The sequence below is a fragment of the Palaemon carinicauda genome, chromosome 15 (genome assembly GCF_036898095.1).
Source record: "Palaemon carinicauda isolate YSFRI2023 chromosome 15, ASM3689809v2, whole genome shotgun sequence".
NCBI classification, from domain to species: domain Eukaryota; kingdom Metazoa; phylum Arthropoda; class Malacostraca; order Decapoda; family Palaemonidae; genus Palaemon; species Palaemon carinicauda.
Window position 1 is genome coordinate 93237315 of NC_090739.1, and position 21772 is coordinate 93259086.

The 21772-nt window shown below is 35.2% G+C and overlaps 1 protein-coding gene across 1 annotated transcript; it reads right to left on the reverse strand.

The window, feature by feature from the left end:
- Positions 1–16245: 16245 nt before the first annotated feature.
- LOC137654335 (T-box transcription factor TBX20-like) lies at positions 16246–19287 on the reverse strand. Its single transcript, XM_068387953.1, has 4 exons — positions 19048–19287; positions 18318–18498; positions 17615–18159; positions 16246–17179 (listed from the first exon to the last, which is right to left on the reverse strand). Exons 1-4 carry the CDS (start codon positions 19193–19195, stop codon positions 16575–16577), a joined length of 1479 nt encoding a protein of 492 aa, XP_068244054.1. The 5' UTR covers positions 19196–19287; the 3' UTR covers positions 16246–16574.
- Positions 19288–21772: the final 2485 nt, after the last annotated feature.

Consider the following 21772-nt stretch of genomic DNA (forward strand, 5'->3'; position numbering starts at 1 on the left):
TCCCGTCAGCTCAGACTTGACGTCTGTAGACACACTCATATTGTGCCACCGACTTACTTTAAACTTGTTCCTTTCTCGTAGATTCTAATCAATGGCTCAATTTTTATTTTCATCCTTACCACAAATGATAGCCTATTGTGCGTATGTCAAAGATTATGAGATGAATATTTATGGACACAGTTTAGCGAAATCTAATCTTTGTGATTCAGAAGCAAGGCAAAGTTCATGTGAAATGGCATCATCCCTAGTCGCACAGACTTACCTTAAAAAATTTACAAGTATCAGACGTGAGACTCTCGAAGATCAAGTAATCTATACGAAACACTGACGTGTCTCCTCTTTTCTGTTCGTCAATTATTTTAACTGAAATTTTTCCATTTCTTCCTTGTGGTAGTAGGATAGCGCTGAGCACTGCGATCTTGGCAAATTCCTGTTACACGGCCCTGTAAAACTCAACCTGGGTATCTCGATGTCATATCCTCTGGACTTGCACCAACTTTTTTTTTTTTTTTTTATTCTCTTAGACGTTATACTTCTGGAGACAAAAGACTGCACACATCCCAAGAACAAAATATCTGTCGTAGTTAATGGTCGTAATGGCTATCATTGCATATGTATTCTGCTATAACTTTCGTCCCTTAAAAGGTGAAAGACTGCATGCTATGTAAGGTTACCCTACAGCAGAAGAAATGTAATTCATGATTGCCCCATCGCTCGGTTTAATGCCTGCTAAAAACTGTATCAATTAACTATCATTTAGCAGAAAACAGTGTATCACTTGGACACACACACACACACACACACACACACACTTTCGATGTTAAACCACTTTACTTGAGCCTATTATTATTATTATTAAATCCTATTATTAAATGCTAAGCTATAACCTTAGTTGGAAAAGCAGGATGCTATAAGCACAGGGGCCCCAACAAGGAAAAAAGCCCAGTGAGGAAAGGATACAAGGAAAAATAAAGTATTTAAAGAATAGTAACAGTAACATTAAAATAAATATTTCCAATATAAACTATAAAAACTTTAACAAAGAGAAACTAGATAGAAAAATGTGCCCGAGTGTACCCTCAAGCAAGAGAACTCTAACCAAAGAAACTGGAAGACCATGGTACAGAGGCTATGGCCCTACCTAAGACTAGAGAACAATGGTTTGATTTTGGAGTGTACTTCTCCTAGAAGAGCTGCTTACCATAGATAAAGAATCTCTTCTACCCTTACCAAGAGGAAAGTAGCCACTGAACAATTACATTGCAGTAGTTAACACTTGGGTGAAGAAGAATTGTTCGGTAATCTTTGTGTTGTCAGGTGTATGAGGACAGAGGCGGATCTGTAAATAGGCCAGACTATTCGGTGTCTGTGTACGCAAAGGGGAAGAACCGTAACCAGAGAGAAGGATCCAATGTAGTGCTGTCTGGCCAGTCAAAGGACCCCATAACTCTTTAGCGGTAGTATCTCAATGGGCGGCTGGTGCCCTGGCCAACCTACTACCTATTAGTTGCTATGAACGCGTATACAAGATGTACTTTTAATAACGATACTATTCATGATGCTAAGAGCAGTGGTTATGTGTATAAAAACGCGCATTGGTTTTATTTCATTAAGCTTTCTCCTTAATTGATAAATCGATATATTTGAAGATTACATCTAAAGTCTTCAATTACTGATGCATGGGAATAATATTATGCGGCCACATTATTTTCTTTACAGGAAGACTACAGCGGAAATGGTGACCTATCACGCCTTTCATGAAAAAGAGGCATACTGAATAATTCAAAAAACGCAGAGAAAGACAATGTGACAAAATTTTCTACATAAATTCTTGCTACCGACGGTAGGCCTTGGATCGAAGTAGCTGACTCGGGGCTAAAATTTCTCCGCGCTTTAACAGCAAGGCATAACAAAGATGTCACAGTCATCGCCGAACAAATATTACGCTTAAGTGTCAGGAAATCCGTAACTACGAAAAGCTATTACATGTGCTGTACTTACTCGTGAGGGCATTTTTTTTCAGTGGAAGTTTGGTAGGCAAGCCTTTACATACTTTTTTCCGCACAATAATGGTAATGATATTCGTTGACTTTGGATATTCGATGCATATCCGGACTATTAATTGTAAGAACCTCTAGCATGAAACCGGGGATGGATAAGGATAAACCCTTTGTGTGCAACAGCATATAGTAGTGACGTTGAAGTATGTTTCGTTATGATTGAAGATTTGCTTTGTAGACATTGTGTAGCCTACACATTAACATTGCTGACGAAATTTTGTATAGAGCCTATTCTTCATAATTTAGTTATGTCACTTTAGCTGTGTACAGTAAAGACATGATCATTATTTTTTTGAGACTCCTATTGGTTTTATTAACATAAATGCATGCACTAAAGTTAATATGATCTTGAACAGTAGGCTACTCATACACATACTTGGAAAAATCTTGAGATAAAAAAAAGCAAAGAAAGATGATATAAGAGTTTATATACATGTATACACACACACAAACATATATATATATATATGTATATATATATATATATATATATATATATATATATATATATATATATATATATATATATATGTATATATATATTTATATATATATATATATATTATATATATATATATATATATATATATATATATGTATATATATATATATGTATATATATATATATATATATATATATATATATATATATATATATATATGTGTGTGTGTGTGTGTGTGTGTGTGTGTGTATGTGTAACTGGACCTGTGAGATTTAAGTTAACTGTGAAGTGTATTTATTTTGCCTTCCTGTTCGGTAACCTCGTGTGACTAAAAATCCGTAAGTGTAACAGTTACATTCATGTATATTTCATTTAGTGTTTAATCATTAAAGTGTTGAAGTGTACACTATTTTCATCAAGTTTCAAAATTAAATATTTTTATAAATTAATTTACAGTGAAGCAAGTGATTACATAATTTGTTCAACGTCTTTCTTTTGTCTTAGTCTGAGGTTTTGTTCAGATTTAATACTTTGAGTAATTCAATGTTGGTGTTAATTATTTTTGTATTACTGCTGTAACTTTTTATAGAATATATTTATTTTTGTAGTGAGTGTATTATTTCGATCACCAATATTTTTATCGGTACTACTCTCAATTCTCTGAATAAGAACCAAAGTAAGAAGTTGTTTTTGAATAATTAATATCAAGTAACAACCAGTTTTGTTTTGAGTGTTACATGAGTCTTTTGGATATTCAGTGTTCATATATATTGCCGTCTGGGAGCTATGTAATATTCTCAGAGCTCGGGTATTATTCAAGTGTAACAGATTTAAGTAAAAATAAACAGGTGAGTTTGGAACTCTGGAGTTTATGTAATTTGCCAGCTGTAATATATATTTTTGGTGCCCAGACCCTTGGGATCGAGCGAGTCTGTTTCAAATGTTGGTGATAAGAGGGCTGTGTTTTCATAAAAGGTTTGATCAGTTTAGTGTTGATAGGATTCTGTGAATTGTTAGGATATAATTTTGGAGAGGAATAAGTTTTATAAAGTAAAAGATGGCACAACTTAATGTTCAAGAGTTTTTGGAGAATCCAATTGCTCAGGAATGGTCAGAAGCTAATATAACTAAAGCTCAGTGGCTCTCTATTTTAATGGCATGTGGTGCCCAGGCAACAAGTGGAATGATTAAGGCTCAAATCAAGTGTCTAGCCTTAGAAGCGTTCATAAACTCAGGAATGTTGTCGAAAGAAGATATTGTAGCAGCTCAAGAACTCTTGGAGAATGCTGAAGCAGAATTCGTAGTGAAACAAGGATCAGCTGACCTAGGAACCGAAAGAATGAAAGCAGAAAGGAATGTAGAGGCTCAGATTCGTCGAATTGCAGCGGAAGATAATAGGATTAAGTTGAAGATGATGGCAGAACGGGAAGAAAGAGAGAGAGAAGAGGCAAGAGAAATTGCAAGGCGAGAAAAGAGAGAGAGAGAGAGAGAGAGAGAGAGAGAGAGAGAGAGAGAGAGAGAGAGAGAGAGAGAGAGAGAGACGAGAAGAAAGAGAGACTGAATAGGCCAGAGAAATCGCAAAACATGCGAGGGTAATGGAAGCAAGACGAGAAGAAAAAGAGAGAAGATGAGAAAAAATAGATATAGAAGAAGCGAGACACGCAAGGGAATTGGAACTGTTGAATGCTTGTGCAAGGTTGGCAATGCAGACAGAGATGACCCCTGCTATGCACAATCCCGTGTTTATCGTGACTAATGCGCAGAGGGTAATTCAAAATTCACAGAGGAAGCTCCCTACGAATTCTTTGATCATTTTGAAATGGTTGCGTCGACGAAGGAATGGCCATAAGATAAATGGTCTGTGTTATTGCAGAGTGTTTTCTCTGGGGAAGGACAAAGTAACCATCTTGCCTTGTCTCAGAACCAGAGGAAAGAGTATCAACAATTTAAAAGGAGTGTGCTACAAGTGTATCAGATGATCCCTGAATATTATAATGAAAGATCCTAAAGTTTGCGGAAGGACGAAAAAATTACTTTCCTGGATTATGCTTATAAGCTATGACGTTGTTTTAAGAGATGGATAGAGGCTGCTAACATGAGAGAGATGGCTGATTTAGAAGAATTGATAGTGTTTGAAGAGTATTTACAAGGAATTCCTGAACATATTCGAACGTACTTGAGAGAGAGAGGTGAAGAAACTTGATAAAACCGCTTCACTAAGTGAAGATTATAATATTATTAGTCGTAAACCCTCCTCAGGTATGATGTTTCAACCGTTGTTCCACCAATTATCAAGTATTTGTGGAGCCATGGAAACTAGTTCAATAATAACTATGTGAACAAGTTCAATAGTTACAGTAGAAGTACCACTGGAACGGTTCCAAAGCAGAATGCGATAGTACTACAGCAACAATCATCGAATCGTCCCACTCCAGGTATCGTGAAAGACGTGCAGAAGGTTAATATTGTTTGTTATAAGTGTGGCAAGAGAGGCCATATCAGTAAGGAATGTTGTTCGAACCAACCGAAAGCAGTTGCCCAAGTGGTTAAGGATAATTCAAGTTAACAAAATGCGTTGACAAAGAAATAGACGGGAAAGAACAACGATGAAAATAAGCCAGCTAACGTTTACACAAAGAACAGGACAACCCCAAACAGCGTGGATGCCTTTAAATAAGCCAGCTAACGTTTACACAAAAAACAGGACAACCCCAAACAGCGTGGATGCCTTTAAACCGTATATTTATGAAGGTATGTTAGCTGCTCTGGATGGGAGCGAGCAGATCCTAGTCAAAATATTGAACGACACAGGTTGTAACCATATTGTAGTCACACGAGGTGTACACCCGTTGGTGGAACAGTCTCTCACAGGAGATTCGGTCATTTTAAAGGGAATAGGAGGTGAGGAGGTTACCCTTATTTGCCTTTTGAAACTTTAATGCAAGTTGATAATAGGTCATTTTGATTCTGTAGTAAAGAATTCATTGGCTGTCGAAGGAGTAGAAGTCCTGCTGGGTAATGAAGTTGGTAGAGTGCTGTTTCTGCCTTGTCCCATTGTAACGGAGAAACCATTGAACTCAAGAAGGACTACCCGTATCTGTTTCCTAGCTGCGTGATGACTAGGAGTATGATAAAGAAAGTGGCTACAGAAGAAGACAGAAAAACTGAAGGATTTATTCTCAGAAGGAGAGGATTTCCATCATGGTATGCAAGAGGAGAGGTCCCGAGTGAGCCTGAGAGAAGTGGAATGACAACCGAATTAACAGGAAGACAAGGAAGAAATGAACTTGGAAAAAATAGAGAAATCAGCATTAGAAGTAGGAAAAGTGAGTAGGAAAAGGCTGATAGGACTGCAACGGAAAGATGCCATGTTAATAGAGATGTTATTCCATGTGGTGGATGAGACGTACGTTCAGCAGTCTCCCACCTGTTATTATCTTTAGGATGGGTTACTTATGAGGAAGCATAGACCCACCGATATCCCTGGGAATGCCGAATGGGGCATATACCGTCAGAAATTGATTCCTGCACAGTTGAGAAGACAGGTGATTGCCGTAGCTCATGAGATGGTACACATGGGAATAAGGAACATGACGGTGAAGATTATGATACACTTTTTCTGGCCTGGCATGACCTATGTTATCGAAACCCCAGGAAGAAGTGAAAGTCAAAGGAAAGTAAATGTTAACGTATTGAAGCCCTACTTAAACAGAAACCATTCCCTCCACAGAAGACGACGACGGATATGAGGTAGGGGCGGTAAGCAAAGTGAATGAATTGTCCATTATTAGGAACTTGCGAGAGAAATTAATTCAATATAACAAGGAGCAGCAAGAGGAATTAAGCCGAATTATTAGAAGTTTCCCTGAAATAGTCTCGGACATCACGAAACGAATCAACTTGACGAGGTAGGTGATAAACCTTAAAACCATAGAAAGACCGTTCAAACAATGCGTTTCTCAACTGTCGTCGTATCATCAAGAAGTCATGAGAGAAGAAGTGGACTATTTGTTACAAAATGGATTAGCCGAACAAAGTTCTAGCCCTTACAGTTCTCAATGCTTGCTTGTGAAAAAAACCAGACGGATCTTTCTGGCTGTGTATGGACTACATAAAGTTGAATTCGATGAGTTTGGCCGATAATTATCCCTTACCACTCATAGACCAACTATTTGACAACATTGGACAAGCTAGTTCATCTCTAAGATTGACTTTTTAAAAGGCTATTGCAAAATTGTTATAAGCTTTTATAACCTCGTTTGGGGTATATCAATACACCGCCATGCCATTAGGTCTAATGAACGCCCCCGCTACCTTTCAACGAGTGATGGATAACCCTCTAGGATCGATTGATGGAGTAGGCATATATCTCGATGATACTGTGATATATTTACCAACCTGGGAAGAACATCTCTGAATCCTAGAAAAGGTATTTCAAAAGCTAAGAGGAGCACACCTCACAATGAACCTGGAGAAGAGTGAAATTGGAAAAGCTACAGTTCACTAGAGATTTGAACTCGGAAGTGGCCAAATTTCCCTGGTAGATGCAAACGTCCTAGGAATAAGGAAAGCTTCACCACCCCCCACCCCCTCCCCCCCACAACGAGGAAGCAATTGCAAAATATTTAGGGATGGCAGGATTTTACTGACGTTTTTGCCAGAACTTTTCAGCTGTAGTCGTTCCCTTGACATATTTGACTAACCCCAAGAAAAAATTAATATGGACCAGCGTGTGCCAGGAATCCTTCGACTGCATAAAGGCCAGGATAACTTCGAAATCGATACCGCGAGCACCGGATTTCAACAAGAAATTCCTTATCCAAGTGGATGCATTGGATAATGGGATTAGAACTTTCTTATTGCAGGAAGAAAAGGAAGGAATCCTTCACCCTGTTAATTTCATGTTGTCGAAGCTGAAGAAGCATCAACGAGCCTACTCGACAGTTGAAAAGGAGCTGCTAGCACTAGTCAAAGCGATGCGCAAGTTTGAAGTTTACGTGAACAGACCACAGAATGGAGAAATTACAGTTTACTCGGATCACAATCCTTTAACTTTTGTTAATAATAAGAAGAATAATAATCAAAGGTTAACTAGGTGGTCATTATGTTTGCAACCATATTGTATTAATGTAAAGCATATATCAGGTAAAGATAACGTTGTTACAGTTTATTTATCTCGGGCTGAATCGGTAGATTCAGGTCCGGAATGAATAATCTTTTTTGGGGGAGCTATCTTACGAAGGTAGTCTTGTGTAAGAGAAAATATTTTATTCATGTATTTCATTTATGTATTATAGAGAAGTGTTGCTAACCTCATAAGGTTAGTTCCACTCATGTAGGTTCAAGTAATTTATGTAAATTACATTAGACTTTCGTCATTTATGTAATTGTATTTTTCATTGAAGTCAGTATATGTAAATTTACGTTATTTTTATGAATTAACTTTTAATTTCACATATTTTATTACGATTCTTATATAATCTCATTTAGGTATACTGTATGACCCATACAAGGTATGAACACGAGGGCTTATGTAATTTTTATGTTTGCACGGGATTAGATTTACTCTTGTTTTTTTTTTTCTACGATGGCAACCTTGCCGCTAGAGCCTGGCCCCCAAGCCACGTCAATGATCTATTTAGAAAATTCTAGACAAATTAAGTCAATATATATATATATATATATATATATATATATATATATATATATATATATATATATATATATATATATATATATATATATCCTCCAAGGAAATCTTAAGCATCAGAAGAGCTTCAGCCTGTCCCTTTGAAAGAGCCAACACCCTCCCTCCTCTCAAGTGCATCTAGGGTATGCCTTCTCAAGCATGAATAAGTTTTTTACCCAACATATATCATGTATAGTGTGATTATTGAATGGTAATTATGTGTAGCGTGTTAATGTAAGTACCTTTTTACATAGATTTTTATAACTGGCCCTGTGAGATTTGGGTTAAATTGTGAAGTGTATTTATTTATTATTGAATGGTAATTATGTGTAGCGTGTTAATGTAAGTACCTTTTTACATAGATTTTTATAACTGCCCCTGTGAGATTTAGGTTAAATTGTGAAGTGTATTTATTTCAGCTTACCTATTTGGTAACCTCATGTGACCTAAAGGCATAAGTGTAACAGTTACATTTAAGTAAATTCCAATTAGTGTTTAATCATTAGGGTGTTAAATTGTTATCTATTTTCATTAAGTAATAAAATTAAATATTTCTATAAATTAATTCCCATTGAAACAAGTGAGTGTGTAATTTGTTCAGTCTTTCTTTTGTCTTAGTCTAATGTTTTGTTCAGATTTAATATTCCGAATAATTTGATTTTGGTGTTAATTTTTTTTTGTATTATTGTTGTAACTTTTTATAGAATATATTTATTTTTGTAGAGAGTGTATTGTTTCGATCACCAACATTTTTATCAGTGCTTCTCTCGATTCCCTGACTAAGAACCAAAGTAAGAGGTTGTTTTTTTAATAGTTAATATCAGGTAATCCCCCTGTTTTGTTTCGAGTGTTACGTAAGAGACCTTTGGATATTCAGTGTTCATATATATTGCCGTCTGGGAGCTATGTAATATTTTCAGAGTTTGTATATTATTCAAGTGTGACAGATTTATGTTAAAATAAACAGGTGAGTTTGGAGTTAGGGAGTTTATGTAATTCTCCAGCCGTATTAATATATATATATATATATATATATATATATATATATATATATATATATATATATAGTGTATATATATATGTATATATATATATATATATATATATATATATATATATATATATATATATATTCATATATATATATATATATATATATATATATATATATATATATATATATATATACAGTTGCTGTCTCACAGCAAATGGTGGAGTGGAAGCAGATGTACGTCAGAGAGTGAATGAAGGTTGCAAAGTGTTGGGGGCAGTTAAGGGAGTAGTAAAAAATAGAGGGTTGGGCATGAATGTAAAGAGAGTTCTATATGAGAAAGTGATTGTACCAACTGTGATGTATGGATCGGAGTTGTGGGGAATGAAAGTGATGGAGAGACAGAAATTGAATGTGTTTGAGATGAAGTGTCTGAGGAGTATGACTGGTGTATCTCGAGTAGATAGGGTCAGGAACGAGGTGGTGAGGGTGAGAACGGGTGTGAGAAATGAGTTAGCGGCTAGAGTGGATATGAATGTGTTGAGGTGGTTTGGCCATGTTGAAAGAATGGAGAATGGCTGTCTGCTAAAGAAGGTGATGAATGCAAGAGTTGATGGGAGAAGTACAAGAGGAAGGCCAAGGTTTGGGTGGATGGATGGTGTGAAGAAAGCTCTGGGTGATAGGAGGATAGATGTAAGAGAGGCAAGAGAGCGTGCTAGAAATAGGAATGAATGGCGAGCGATTGTGACTCAGTTCCGGTAGGCCCTGCTGCTTCCTCCGGTGCCTTAGATGACCGCGGAGGTAGCAGCAGTAGGGGACTCAGCAGTATGAAGCTTCATCTGTGGTGGAAATGTGGGAGGTTGGGCTGTGGCACCCTAGCAGTACCAGCTGAACTCGGCTGAGTCCCTGGTTAGGCTGGAGGAACATAGAGAGTAGAGGTCCCCTTTTTGTTTTGTTCTTGTTGATGTCGGCTACCCCCCAAAATTGGGGGAAGTGCCTTTGGTATATGGATGGATATATACAGTATATATATATATATATATATATATATATATATATATATATATATATATATATATATATATATATATATATATATATATATATATATATATATATATATATATATATATATATATATATATATATATATATATATATATATATATATATATATATATATATATATATATATATATATATATATATATATATATATATATATATATATATATAGTGTGTGTACAGAAGAATTGTCATTAACTTTTATCTTTCTTCGTGCCTAAGTGGTAAGGTCACTGTCATACAAGTATCCTGGACCAGGGTTCGAGACCCGGCCGATCAGATGCTAGCCTTTGAAAGCTTCATCAACTCTGCATCGAGCTCTCTATGCATGCTGGACCATTCACGCCAACCTTTCATTCACTTACTCTTCGTGAATATCAAAGTAATTCGTTTCCACCCTTTTCTAAACACCAATCTGGGCTTCTCTGTATCTTCCTCTCCTCATGCCTCCTAACATTTCAGAAACATGCAATCTTCTCATTAACCTATCTTTTCCAATCCTTCCCACATGACCATACCACCTCAAAATAAGCTAAGCCATCCTTTTGCTCAACAAATATTCTACCACTTCTTCCTAAACTACGTGCAAAGAACAAACAGTGAATTCAACAGCTTGAAACTTTTTTTGGTTAATTCGCATTCAACATCACATCTTACCACAATACAGGAGATTTTGTTTATCAATACTCTTTGTACATTGCCATCCCTGTCTCCAGGAACAAGGTGCTTGCCTCATCTATTTTGTGATTCAACTCTTTTCTCATCTTATCATATAATCAGTTATATTTACAATCAGATGCACCTATGGATCAATCACTACCATCTTTCCATTGTCCAAATTAACCCTCTGTCCTCTTAGTTTCTATTTGTCCTCGTCATCTTGTTCTTCTTCACATTTACTCTTAACTTTTCCTCTTGCAAACATTAAAATCTTTAAGAAGTCTCTGCAGTTTTTCTTTAGTGTTCTCTATCAACACAGTAAGCTCTGCGAACATGAAACATTCCACATCCAGTTAACCACATATTTAGGCACCATCATCCAATGCCTTTCCTCTAATTTCTTGCATCTTTCCATCAATAAAGATACTGAACACCCATGGAGATATGGTTACATTTGTTTTAGACTTCGTTTCACTCCAAACTAATCTCTATCATATCAATAACTCTAACATATGATTTGTTTCCATCATAAAACCTTTTAATTAATTTTAACGACCTACCATTTATAACATACATTCTAAAATTCAATAACACATTCTAAACATCTGTAACACACATTCTAAACACTCTCTCCGTTGTCTTTCTATCGATTTAATCATAGGGTTTTACGGTTCATGTATTCCCCATACAGCTTTTTCATTCTACTTTCAAACTTATTGCATAAAAGTTTCATAAAAAAAATTGGCCCATGCAATCCTTATCTAAACACACCATTTTCCCATGTCAGTCCTTGTCTCATGCATATTACTTTCTTAATCAAAATCCCAACATGCTTCTTTCCCAGTATAACGCATTACGTAATACCTTCATAATTCCTATAGTTACCTATACCACCTTTACCTTTAAAAATTTGTAATTTAATCCTTTGACTTATATATACATACATTTCATTAAATGCTTTTCTTCGCAGGAGAAGTAGCATTTTAATTTTCATAATCTTATTTTATTTACCCAAATATTTCCATCCCATGCTTATCCTTCTTTGAGTTTCGGTATCATGTTCTGGGAAATACTTAATTTCTATCCAACCTCTGAAGGTTCGTTCATAATCCTTATTTGTTGTCTCACTGCATTTTCATTGAACAATATCTTAATTTTACTCATATTAATTTTTATTCATACATTTCTGCTTTCTCTATTAAAATCTTCTATCATTATTTGTATTTCCTTCCAAGATTCACTAAATAAAACTACGTTCTCTGCAAATCTTAAGTTGTTTAGGTATTCACCATTAATGTTAATTCCAACATTTTCTCAATCTAAATTTTTAAAAACTTTTTCTAACTCAATCAGAATTTTCTCACTATTTTTATGTGATTTATGGTGGCTGTACTTCCCATATAGATATCATCAAGTGTTCTAACATAAGATTCATCTATTCCTTGCCTTTGAAGGGCTTTCATTACTGCGGAAGTTTTGGCAGAATCAAAAGCTTCCTTATAGTCTGTAAATACTAAACATAGTGGTTTGTCAGACTTCCCTGATTTTTCCATCAGTTGGTTAATTACACGGATATGGTCAGTTGTTGAATACCAGCTTCTAAAGCCTACCTGCTTTTTTGGCTTAACATGATATTCATGGCTATTCTATATATTACTGTGAGAAAATTTATTGAGAAGTAATTTTTCAGGTCTGGCTTTTCTCTTTTGATGAATTAGTAGAATAATAAAGTTTCTCCAAGCTGTAGGTATAGAGCATTCTTGTAGATATTTTCATAAAGTTCAGAGAGTTTTATTACTATAAAATCTAGTCCATCTATTATTGAATCAATTGTTAGACCCTTTTCTCTTGCTGCTTTGTCTCTTTTCATGTGTTTTAAAGCTTTCTTCACTTCTTCTACAGTTACTTTTGGTACCGGCTCACGTGATTCAGTATTTCATAGTGATGTTTCATATAACCATCGCATAGTATTGCATGGAAATCCTCTTCAATTTATATCACTTAGTCTCTTTTGTTGATAATATTTCCATTTTCAGCCTTTTCATCAATTTGATTCTTCTTCCTTTCTTAAGTGTTTCCTCAATTTTGATCTGATTGTGTTTACGAATTGCTTAAGCTTTTATTTAGTTTATTATTTTAGATACTTCTGCTAATTCTGTTTAATCTCTATTGGATTTTGCTCAATTTTCCAATCTTTCTTTATCAGGCTTTTGTTGTTTTCTGATAGTTTTCCCTGATCTTGTTTAGGAACTTTTCCGACTACCTCTTGCACTGATTCCAGTACAAAATCTGTTAAAATTACCGTTCATTTCTTCTTTACTTACTCCCATTTAATCACATAGTAAGTAGTACCAATTTTGTATGGATGAACTAAACTCATCAGATTATTTCTCTTATTACAGGATTGTTTATTTTCTTTCTTAGAATTAGTTTTTCTCTGCTTTTCCTTAGATCTAGACGAATTTTACTTCTCATCATTTTATGGTTACTTGACTTTAAAATTGTTGCATCCTTAACTAAATTAACTTACACACGCATACGTATATATATATATATATATATATATATATATATATATATATATATATATATATATATATATATATATACGCATATATATATATATATATATATATATATACATGTATATATATATATATATATATATATATATATATATATATATATATATATATATATATATCTTATCCTTTTTTTAATTTAAGACTCGTGTCCTGAGTAAACACTTACGATGTATCCTAAGTGTGCATATTCATCATCTCACTAGAGGTTCGTCCATAACTCTTATTTGTTGTCTTTCTGCATTTTCATTGAAATTTATCTAAGTTTTACTCATATTCATTTTCCGTCCTTCATATCTGCTTTATTCAAATCTTCTATCATCTTTTGAAATCCCTCTCATGATTCACCAAATATAACTATGTCATCTGCAAACCTTAAGTTGTTAAGGTATTCCCCATTAATACTAATTCATACTTTTCCTAATCTAAATTTTTAAAATCTTGTAGGCATGCTGTGAATAATTTAGGAGAGATTGGGTCTCCCTGTCTAAATCCTTTCTCAATCGGAATTTTAGCACTGTCTTTATGCAACTTTAGGATTGCTGTACTTTCTGTATAGATATCCTTAAGTGGTCTAACATAAAATTCATCTATTCCTTGTCTTTGAAAGGGAGCTTTTGATAGACAAAATGAGATTATAAAAAACAAAACGCCACTTTCTCTAAAAATAAAAGTATTTAATCAGATGCTATACCAGTATCAACTTATGCATCAGAAACTTGGAGCCTCACTAAAGTCTTAAAACATCAAGCTAGTTACAACTCAAAGAACTATAGAATATGAATAATGATGGGAATAATGCTGAGAGAAAAAAAGAGCGGCATGGATACAATAGCTAACTGAAGTGGAGGATATTCTAACACCATGTAAGAATAAGAAATGGACATGGAGAGTATAGGAAGAATGGTAAATAATAGATGGACATTAAGAATAACAAAATGGGTCCCTAGAGATTGCAAAAGAAGCAATGGAAGGAAGAGACAATGGGTTGACGAACTAAGAAAGTTTGTGGGCGTGAACTGGCATAGAAAGACTATAAACAGACGCAAGTGGAAGGATATGTCTGAGGTCTTTGTTCTGCAATATATATATATATATATATATATATATATATATATATATATATATATATATATATATATATATGTATGTGTGTGTGTGTGTGTGTGTGTGTGTGCGTTTGTAGAGAGAAAAAGAGAGTGAGAGAGAAAGACTCTAAGAATAAATAGATACTGCAATTCATGCGCCACATTGTCTCTTAATGGGGCTGTAAAATTTGTTTTGCCAACAATATTATGATGTTATCATTGTTTATCAGGCTGAATTCTTCTAAAAGAGACTAACTTCACCCGCAAATCAAGATATCTTGGACGTTTCTTCATCCTCTGTAGATTGAAAATTCGATATTCCCTTGAAATAACGGCCGATAAATTCATATTCAAGAAATCGTCGATAATGTCTCGATCTGTATGATAAAATAAAGAATATTATATGCATTAAAAATCCTATTACTAATCCCATCATTATCGGTTGATGCAGGGAAAGTCTTTTTCCGGTGATTGCCTTATCAAACAATTGCCCCAAAATGAATAAAATAAAAAATGTCGAAAAGCAGATTCTATTTCATAAAAGATGAGTAAATCTTACATCCGGAGCAATGGCAACTGTGTGTAACCGCATTTTATCATTTTGTTTCTACCTGCACATATTACAATTTATTGATAGGTATAGCAATACCTAAAACGGATGAAATGGTGGGCACTGGTAATGCCAATGACACATGAAGAAATATATCAATCTAAAGTCAAAATCCGATGAACACAATGAATATTGATATACTGATACTAATGCGGGAGAAATCGTATTGTGTGCTGATATGGCTTCCGGTGAATATCTATCTTGACTTTACCAATTTAGTTTACATATAGTTGTGTTTCATTTTTTTTACAGATTGTAACAGATTAATTCAATATCTTCAAATTTTAATTAGAAAACGATCGAGATAATTCCTGGACCGTGGAAACTGAAGAAGAGATTAGTTTGCTTTCGTTGGTGCTTTATCAAATCTTATATTTCAGGGAAAAATAAGGGTTGTAACATCAGTTAATAGCCATATCAGTGTTGAAACAGAGGTACTCAAGAAAGATATAGTTTATTCATTGTTCGCTCCAGACTCAATCTTTTGATAAAAGCATGACCTAGAAATAAGTGTCTTGTTTTGCAATGGCTCAACACTGATGGTTCGTAAAATATCAAATGAAAAACCTTTATCGTCGATCGAAGTTTATTCCTTTCATTTGTTGAACACCCAACACATCTCACATAGAGCCCCGATCACATACAAACATAGGAATTAGAAAGAACAATTACTTCAACTCTCCGAGAGATTATGAGATGCACCAGTCATTTACAGTTTTGTCACATAAAAAGAACTTGTGTTGGTATCTTGTTATTTTACTCTTTTATTAAGTTTTTCTTTAATATGAATCATTATGTTTTACAATTACTTTATTAGTATTATCATACGAATTAAGCCTATCAAAATACTTCTAACTAACTTTACAACAGTATATATAGTTTTTGAAACAAATTATTTTCATTCTTCTTATTTCAACTGTAAGACTTTTTTTCCTTATGCTGTTCGTGAAACTATTCCCTAACTTTATTTTTGTTTAAACTTTAAACTTTTATAAAAATTATATTATTATAGTCTAAATAAAAGACTACCGGTATTAAGGAAAGTTTAAATGCCATGTGAAATTTATTTTGTTTATTATTGATAACATTCACAATATAAATACTCTGCATAAAACACACTCGATTATAATTTCCATAATTTTTACATTATACAGTATACGTAAAAAAAATCTACATTCCGATCTTATGTTTCAAATAACAAAACCAAAGATCAAAATTTCCCTAGAGCTAATGACTATTAGACCTTGATGTCAGGCTCAAACTTTACACTAAAAATGGGGAGAGGTTTTACTACCGAGGTAGGAATTATTTCTCTTTTATTTCTGAAATAAATGACTAGAATATCCTCCATCGTAAATTTTGTACGGTGACCTACTGTAGAGGTTTTTATTTTGGCGGATTAACAGGAAAAGAGAAGGGGAACGGATGAATCGGGGAACCTGGTAAAGTTGGAATGGGAGTACTATTGGGGCCCACATATGGTGGGTAGGCATACGAATTCCCGGAGGACGCACTGGGTGAATTGCTGTACAGATAATAAGGATAGGGCACTGCACCAGGAGAGGACAGGTACCTGGATGACCTGTCACTGACGGAAGGTATCACCATATCTTGCACAGGTGTAGGATGAAGAGTCACATTATCCCGAAGTGGTGCCGGTAAACTAAGCTCTTTAGGTTTCTCATTTGCACTGGTTTCTTCCTCAGGTTTGTGCGTGACGGTATGTTCTTTGCCGGATGGATTTTGACGTTTTTTTGTATCATCGTCAGTGAGCCAAGCCCTGAAGAGTCGCAGATGGCTGTGAGTGGGAGGTGTCGGGGGTTTGCCAACATCTATTTCCTCGTCGGATATCTCAGATATTTCGGCTAATGAGATTGGGGCAGATATGGTACTTTCTGATGACATCGAAGACGATGACCTATATCCTTGGTCAGACACATCCATTAAGGCCTCATTATCAATTTCATTTGGAACTTGCACTGCAGAGCGTACTGGAAGAAGGAAATAATCAAATAACATATGTGAAAACTCATAATATAGAAAACCATTAAAACTAGATTAAGAATTGATTTATGGGTTACCCAAATCTTGCACTAAATGAAATCTAAACTTATTTCTTTTTTATATTGATTTTCCTGTTTAGAAACTGGTCAGTAACCCTCATCCTTTTTCAAACTTGACGACTTCATTAAATCATATCACCACCTTTCCTTAAAATCCTTTAAATACACTGTAACAGTGAATAGGCGCAATAATGTTTTGAATATAGCATCCATCATTTAGAATCCAGTTTCTGAAATAACTGCCAACAATTGAATTAACGCACTAAAAATAGATTCCTCAAATTCAGTTTCCAAAACAAGGTTGAAGCCCTTTGGAATAGAAATGTAGAAACTAATTCAAGGAAACAAATTATGAGCACTTACTATTGATATCATTTTGGTCGACTCCTAAAACCGCTACGTCTTCTCTTGCAATCTTCTTCTTGTTACGGCCCTGTCCTGTTTCGCGGAAACCTTTGGCGAATGGGTTATTATCAATCTTGAGTTGCGTGATGCTGGCATTCTGGTAGGCAGTAACTGCTATGAAAGAAGTCTTTGGAAAAATGAAATCTCTGAATCGTGGCCAATTTCTTCCGGGAGTTTCGCAGATGGATGTCACAATTATTCGAGGATTGTATTTGTGCATCGAATTCAGAATGATATGGCCATTCTGATCTAAAGTATTATTGGTTAACTTGGCTCTCTGAAAGGACAAGACGCGATTCATCCACTTGCTTCCTTTCTGGGGTGAATCCGGATGAACGTAGTACACGTGTCCAAGATGTGGATCAGCTTTGCCGGCTTTGACCCATTCGGATTTGGTGTATTTATATCTATATCCGTCGGCGGGAACCATGTGCAGGAACACAGCATACATAGTACTTGGGTCCAGATTTCTTATCGAAATGTTCAGAAACGGGAACATTCTCCTGAAAATGAAATAAAATTATTAATTAATTGTTTTTTTACAGTAAGCCAAGTATTCTCTATAATGAGTACATAGTGACTGATAAACAGGTGTTTGGAAAGGTTATTATTATTATTATTATTATTATTATTATTATTATTATCTGCTAAGCTTACTTACCGGCCAGTTTTGGATACGATCATTTCTGTTCCAATTTCGTGAAAACGATTCCATAGATCCTCATTCTCGAGACGTGCCTCAATTTTGGAATCAGTCTGACTCTGAATAAAGGGCAAATGATTACCGGAGCCTGCATAGGGTCTTGGTGTCAGATACTCCTGATAGAGCTGAGGTTGGTGTCCTGTAGAATGAAAAACAAGCTATGTTTCAGTTCCACGTCAAAGTAGATACAAGAGGAGTTAATCTGGTAACAATATAATAGATCAAAATAATATGTATCATTCATACATAGCCTACATATGAAACCACTCGTTATTTGCTTTATTAAGAATATACTAACATTCTACGCACGACCAAAGGAGTAATTTGAAATCTTACGAGCCTTTGAGAGTTTGTGCATGTATGTGCGGGTGTTTGTTGTTTTATCAAAATGATCTAAAAGTCATCTTAAAACTTCCATTAGACATTGTTGGTGATAATGTACCCTGCCAAAGGAGTAATGCGAATTCTACTGAATCTTTACAAGTTTTGGCGTAGGCCTACGTGTTCACATTAAAACACTTATGAGATAACAGGAACTCTTACTGCTGAAGCAGCCCGTTATTTAGAAGATTACATTACGCACGCAGGGACACTACTTGATAGATAACAAACAACAATGGTAATCAATATTCACCAAATCACATACACGCTGTAAAAAATTGAAAGATTTAAGGTAAATCTTACTCACCGAGCAAACCATAATGTGCAGCAGGTAGTTTTGCATCAGGGTAAGGGTATGCTTCGACAGGCAGTGGTGCAGCAGGATGGACTTTCAAAGGTACTGGCTTTTGAGGATAACCATGGCCGCCCAGGTATGCGTAGTTTGGATCATACATGCTGACGAAGTAGTTCCTGGCCTTTTACCGTTTTGAGTCTATCACTTAACAACACTATTGATGTTAAAACGTTCTTGCTCCTAGATTGGTGTTTTTGGAGTTAATGTGGAAAGTGGATGCTTGCACCAGTATTTGTATGCCTTCAGAAGCCACGCCTCCGTATGCCTTCCACCAATCATGAGAGAAGTCGGGGTCAGCCATGTTTAATCTATTTACGAGCTGGTCAGAGATTTACCAACTAACCCATACCTTTGGGAATAATCCACAATATTAAGTATTTAAGGGTCTCTCTTTTTCTCATTTTATTGACCATAATCTTTATTAGCATAAAACGCAAATTTGCACTTACTCGTGAATTAAGGATACTTATTTATCTTCCATGTCATCTTGTTATAAAACAATGGTTTCCGTTCTATTCACGAATGTTTAGTCCTAAAACTCTAGGAATAAATTTTCCTTTAGTTCGTAGAATTCACAAGGATGTTAAAAGTTATCTAAATTATTGTCCGTATGTCAACACAAAGGTTATGCATAAGTGTTCTAGGATTTAAAATACTAAGACAAAAAAAAAAAATCTTCCACAGAATTTTATTTAGAATGTACGTTTCATGTTGAAGTTGTAACCTCCATTGCATATCTGGTGGTTACAGCCCCACCCGGCGCAACCAGCGTGACTTGGTGAAATTTCCCTGGCCATAGGTGCTGTTGCCGAGCCCTCAAACATACATGACTTCCGATTTGTTGCCCCATCTTTCCGTATCGCATTCCATGTTGCAGACTCATTTCCAGTTCCAGCTTATTGGTAGAATGGGGAAAACATTAACGTGAAATGGCATGTCCTGTTGCATATTCCAAATTTCATGTTCTTCACGTTTTCCTTCTCGTTGTCATTCTTAGGAATTGAAAAGATGACGCTGGCATTCTTCATTCATTCATTGTTTATCAACTTAAACAACTCTTAAAGATATACCATCACTTTAATGAAAAAGAGTTTTGCTGCCTTGACTTTTAGAAAGATTTATCTTTAGGATAACAAAAAAGTTATCTTTAATACATAGTCTTATATATGTTAAAAGCTTTCCGGTCACCGTAATTGATCTATACAGTAATGGTTATATTGTGTTTTTCCTTTTAATAAAAATTCATTTGTTTTCCTTTGGAAAACTCAGATTTTGTCCTGAAGGAATATGACAAGATTCTTGTACAATTTATTTGCTCTTTTACAATGACGAATAAATGGTATATTATATTCATAAGAAGATCAGGTGTTAAATATTTCCTCCCTTTGTTATCCTCGCAGAAAAGTCTCTCAACAGAGATAGAATGGGAAGGGCCAGAGACAAGTATGCGATAAAGGAGTGAAATGTTCAAACATCAAAAGAATTTCAGAGAACCACCCCGAGTGATAGGAGATCTAAACGAGTGGGTAGCCATGATACACAGTCTGATGAATCAATTTCGCTTCACTTTTCAAACAAGTTACCCAGAAAATCAAGAATGTATTTTCCAGCGTGGATTTACTTATTCTTAAATCGACTGTATTTTGCAAAGAAATGTCAACACATGGATCATATACATTTCCTATGTAGGTGAAATGTCTTTTAAGTATGAAAGCATTATATTAGACCCCTAGGCGCTACGGTGGTGCGAGAAAGGGCAACATTTGGGCGACAGGGTGGGAACGGTTGGGGCAGGGGGAGGACAATAAAGCTTATCGTTGATTAGGTTGGAACTCCTCCCCGGCGCCACGTTGTTGACACGATACATTCTTTCGGCCTAATGACTGTAGGCCTACTCTTTTGTTTCCTTGACTTGATGTTTCAAGTAGGAGCTGTAACCCCCATCCAGTCTCTCTCTCTCTCTCTCTCTCTCTCTCTCTCTCTCTCTCTCTCTCTCTCTCTCTCTCTCTCTCTGTTAGGAATATTGAAAGATTTTATAGTCACTACACCCCAGAATTTTATTTATATTTTGCTTTACTTTCCTTTTAGAGAACTTTGATTATATAGGACAAAAGGAATTGCAATTTAATTTTCTAAGTGATGGCAGCAAGACTATGAGGGGGAGAGAGAGAGAGAGAGAGAGAGAGAGAGAGAGAGAGAGAGAGAGAGAGAGAGTTTGATTTACACACACACACACACACACACACACACACACACACACATATATATATATATATATATATATATATATATATATATATTTATATATATATATATATATATATATATATATATATATATATATATATATATATATAGAGAGAGAGAGAGAGAGAGAGAGAGAGAGAGAGTTGTGTTGAACTGAGTTAGAGATAAATTTGTTTTAGTAGTTTTGATATAATTTACTTTTGCACATGAATAACTTTGTGCTAATTCTAGTAAGCAAGCAGTTGCGTGAGTACTTGCCTATCTAGTAGGTTGGCTAGGGCACCAGCAACCCGTTGAGATACTACCGCTAGTTGTTGGGTCCTTTGATTAGACAGACATTACTAAATTACATTGGATCCCTCTCTTTGGTCACGGCTTATTTTCCCTTTGCCTGCGCATACACAGAATAGTCTGGCCTATTCATTACATA